Source organism: Apaloderma vittatum, unplaced genomic scaffold, assembly GCF_000703405.1.
Source record: "Apaloderma vittatum isolate BGI_N311 unplaced genomic scaffold, ASM70340v1 scaffold29334, whole genome shotgun sequence".
Lineage (NCBI taxonomy): Eukaryota > Metazoa > Chordata > Aves > Trogoniformes > Trogonidae > Apaloderma > Apaloderma vittatum.
Window position 1 is genome coordinate 1 of NW_009712580.1, and position 4835 is coordinate 4835.

At 42.0% G+C, this 4835-nt stretch overlaps 1 protein-coding gene across 1 annotated transcript; it reads left to right on the forward strand.

Annotated features, from left to right (window-relative positions):
• Positions 1-172: 172 nt before the first annotated feature.
• On the forward strand, positions 173-4110 carry LOC104272937 (HD domain-containing protein 2; the record flags this gene model as incomplete). Its single annotated transcript, XM_009868054.1, has 3 exons — positions 173-294; positions 1610-1712; positions 4042-4110. Coding segments are annotated over 3 exons (294 nt in total), but the record flags the coding sequence as incomplete, so codon positions are not given.
• Positions 4111-4835: the final 725 nt, after the last annotated feature.

The window sequence follows — 4835 nt, forward strand, 5'->3', positions numbered from 1 at the left end:
TGTCTTCCAGCACAGGCCCGGCGGAGCCTGGCTCCTGGGGCAGGTGTTACCGGAGAGCATCAAAGCTTACCCGGGCATACAGGGGCAAAATTGCTACTGGTGCCTCTGAAACGAGGTCCTTCGAAACCGAAGGCTTAAATGTTTCCATCGCTGTGACATTTTCCTCACGCAGAGGGTGCCGCGAACGGGATGGGTGTACAGGAACGTGGCGAAGCCGGAGAGCGTGTCTGATCACATGTACAGAATGGCGATGATGGCTTTGGTGACCGAAGACAAAGCCCTTAACAAGGACAGGTGGGACTGCCTGTGGTTATCACGGCCGTATGTTAATGTCGTGAGAGAGCTGCAACCAAAATGCAACCCTGTGAGGACAGGCTGAGAGGACTGAAGTGTTCAGCCTGGAGGCTCCGAGGAGACCTTACAGTGGCCTCCCAGTACTTAAGTGGCGCCTACAGGAAAGAAGGGGAGGGACGTTATTAGGGAATGTAGTGATAAGGTAAAGGGTAAGAGTTTTAAACTGAAAGAGGGTAGATTTAGATTAGATACTATGAAGAAATTCTTCACTGTGAGGGTGATGAGACACTGAAACAGATTTCCCAGGGATGTTGTGGCTGCTCCCTCCCTGAAAGTGTTCAAGGCCAGACTGGATGGGCTTTGATCAGCCTGGGCTAGTGGGAGATGTCCCTGCCCATGGCAAGGAGGTTGGAATTAGATGAACTTTAAGGTCCCGTCCAGTCCAAACCGTTCTATGAATAGCTGGCATCCTGAAGAAGAGCTTTTAAAGCACACTGGAGGGATTTGAAATCCTTTCCCATTCTCTTTTCCCTCCATCCTTTGGACAAAGTGCTGTTTATTTGGAATGCTGAAAGGTGCTAAAGACTATTATTGCTAAACTCCAGGTGCTGAGGCAAGTTATTAGTGTAGACACTCTGAGCTGGATTTCTCTCAAGCCATAAGTAAGCAAAACACAGTTTGAAGCAACAGACAGAAAAAGCAAAGCCATACACTGTGTGGATTTTGACAGACTTGGCACTTGGCAGCAGTAAGGAACCTTAGAAATTATATAGTGTAGAAAAGAAACCGTCATTAGAGTTGAATGAATTGTGAAGTCTAGTGTGGGATCATGCTTACTTTGCTCGTTCAGGAGCTGATGAAAATAGTGAAAGCTTTCTTGAGTTTTCTGCTGCAGATTGACATATTCTACAGAGCTGCGAGTGTCTGATTATATACTGGATGACTCCAGTCAAGAGTATGTTCTGCCTCTTGCAGCATTAATGTATGTATTGTATGTATTGTAGCTAGGTATCAGAAGATCTCCAAATCCAAGCACACAAAAGCTAAGTGCATTATTTTTGAATGCTGTGCTCTTGTACGCTTGAATCTACATTTACAAGCAGCAGTAGCTAGATACCAGGAATTAAAATCACATCTAGGTGGAAACTACTTTCCGTAGCTAAGAAGTGACAAATGTTATGTAAAATTAAGAAAGGAAAAAAACCCCTGTAAAATACATGAAGAGAATAAATTTGGAAGTGTCTTAGCTTTTTGAACAACAAGATATAATTTTTAAAATGCTGAAAAAACTTATTCTGTCTCTGCTTTTTGTCAGATGCATACGATTAGCTTTGGTTCATGATATGGCTGAATGCATTGTTGGAGATATTGCTCCCGCAGATAATATCTCAAAAGAGGAGAAACACAGGAGAGAAGAGGTATGGACATAAGGCTCAAAGCCCTATCTGTGAAGCATTCTGCGTGTTTTTAACGTTCTGCTGGTAGTGAAGAGATCCTCTAAGCAATGTCATGCTGTCACTGGCATTGGACAAGCATGCCGCAACTGAGCATTGTGATTTTTGTACATCACCAAGTACAAAGTTAGGAAGGAGATCCGTTGAAGTAATGTTCACGCTGGACATTTATTCCTGAACTAGCTGGATTTTTTGCTAGCCTGAATGAGTCACGTAGACCGGCCTTACCAAGAGGTGGGGAGGAAGGAGCGTGTGCACTGAGGTGGGATGGCGGTTCGTGGTGGGTTGTTCGTGTGGTGCCAGGTCATGTTGTTGTGATGGAGACTTTATGTAAGCCTTTTGCACGGAACCTCAGACACAGGTAACGAGTCTCTGAGTGCAGCGTGGCCTTGTATGTATGTATCCAGGGTACACTGGTTGTATGGTGTTGGCTTGTCGTTTCTGGTTTGCTGCGTTATTTGAAGATGTAAACCACTCCTCCAGCCACAGCTAGAGGGCGACGCGATGCCTCGGAAACTCTTTAGAGGCTGCAAATTCTTCAGAGTAACAAACTTGCAGTTTTTATTTCTCCCCCAGCCTCTTTTATACTTACCTGTTTAAAACTTGGGTGGGGGGCTATGATTAACCCTAGGAGTACTAGGAGTAATCTCTTCGCTAAGGTGGCAATTAAAGATCAAGGGGTTATTCAGTGTTCTTGAAGTAGTCTTTACTGACTGCAATTTTGTAATTTCTTTTTTTCAGTGTACTTCCTAGTGTGTTCTTACAACAATAAAACCCTCTTCCCTCTTTCTTGGAGACCTCCAAAAGTTGTTTTGTCACAGAGGATCAGGCTTCAGCTTTGCCTAGAGGGAATTCTCATTTGTATTTAGGCAATGAGGAAGCTATTTCGATGCCAAAGTATGTTTGAGAAGTTTTCTTAAGTATTCGTAGCTCCTTATGCTCCCATTTCACTGTTTGCTGTTGACTTTCTGGGAAAGACGGTCAAGCATTTTACATCCGGGCTGACTCTGAAATGCTTTATTGTAAAAATACACCAAGGCCAACAGGTTCATGATGCGGCTTGAGCCGAATTATCAATACACTGCTTCCGCTGCAGCGTCCTTTATTCCTTTTTGTTCTAACAGCTGATGTTGAGCTGGTTCCAAAGTTTGCTGCTTGTGCAATGAGTTTCATCAGTTAGTCTCACCAAGGCTAAGGCAGCAGAAAGTGAACTTGATTTTTTTTATAAATAATTGGAGTTTTTTTCTTTGAAGTTTTTTTTTTCTTTTTGGGGTGTTTTTTTTTTTTTTGCCAAGTAAGTCATTGTGGCCTGCTAACCTTGAAACCTGATAAGCTTCAGAACTGGAAGGAGGTGGAAAGGAATGAGGCCTTGATGCTTCAGTGGTGGGGAGCAGCTGATTCAGTTGAGCCATATTGTGAAACTGTACCCTGTATTTGAAATGGAAAAAGGATCACAGCACAAACTTTTGTCTTGCCTGCAATGTTGATTGTTTCAGAAGCAGCCCTTGGTATTACTAGGAAAACAGTAGAAATAGCACAGGAATGAGACTGATCAGCTGGAAGAGCACAAAAAGGGTGCAGAACAATTTCTGCTTGCTGGTTACATCATCACTTTGATGCTGTGTTAAACCTTGCACCAAGATTTTCGTGTTGAACGAATGGTATCTCAATCTGGGAATGCTGCTTTTTATTCCTGTAGAGTATTAAATGGTTTTATTTTTTTTCCTCTGGTTTTCAAAATTGGAGATTTTTAAATGCTTATGTTGTGTTGCCTGCCTGACAGTCAGTAACTGTTCTTAACTCTGCTGGTGGAGGTGTGCTAGTTGAGTGTTTGGGATGGAGCAATTGGTCATCAACACTAGGAATTAGTATTTCGAAGCTGTTTTTATGAACTGCACCTATAACCTATGAAGTTCAAATGCTGTCTCCACTAGTTGAACCCTGAAGACAGAGCTGGTAATTGATAGCAGTTCTGAGGTGTTTGACTTGCCTGTTTTGCTCTATGCTTCTTTCTGGACCTTTGAAGATACGGGATGTACCTTCAGATTGTTTTTCTTATGTTTTAGACTAGTTCTCTAACAACACGCTTAAGCAGCTCCCAGAAAAAATTCTTCACTGAGTGATCCTGCAGTTTCTCTGGCAGATTCATGTACATGTGCACTTTAGAATAATATACTGTGTAGTATGTGTTTGTACAAACTTGATAACAAGTGGGCGGTTGTTCACAAAAGGTATTGGTAAAAATGTGCTTGCTCAAAAAAACGGATAAATGGAAATGGCTTCTTTTTTCCAGGCAGCTATGCAACAACTGACCCAGCTTCTGTCAGAGGACCTCAGGAAAGAAATCTATGAACTCTGGGAAGTAAGCTTTCATTCTTTTAATTCTTTGCTAAAATTCAGGGTGACCTATTTTCCTCTTCATGTTAACCTATGACCCCAAACTTTGGCAAAATAGCCGGCTTCTGCCCTTGGCCTCGCAGAGTTCCAGATGTTCCTGTCCAAAGCTTGGTTTGTACAACTGAAGGAAGGGTTTGTCCTCAACACCCAGCCCTCTTGGATATAACTGTTTTTTTTACTATGTTAGCTCTTTTATTCATATCTGGCCATTTGCATTTCATGATCTTTTTAACAGAGGCAAAAATAACAGGAGCTGGTGATGCATGGTGTATTTTCTGCCTTTTAAGCAGTCAGTAATTTATGTGGCTTCCATTTCTTTGTCATATGGCCCATTTGGCTGAAATATTTAGTAGTAGCTTCTGGTTTAAACTTAAATGTGGTGTACTGACACAGAACAGTGCTTGTCTTCAAATGACACGGATCGCTGGTCTTAGGTGCCTTAAACTTTTTTATTGGAGAGTATTTTCTATATTAAAAGTTGATTTAAATTTTAGATGTCAACTCGTGGTTAATTGGTAAGATCTTTTATAGTTGCAAGCTAGGCATGATTAGATTATTTCCAAACATTTCAAGTTTATAATTGCTGTGCTTTATCTTCTCCTGGTGTACAGTCACATGAGGACAAGTGCGTCCCTAATCCCTTAGTCACTTGTTGTTGCAAACAAAACATTGTGTGTTTCGTGGACTCTG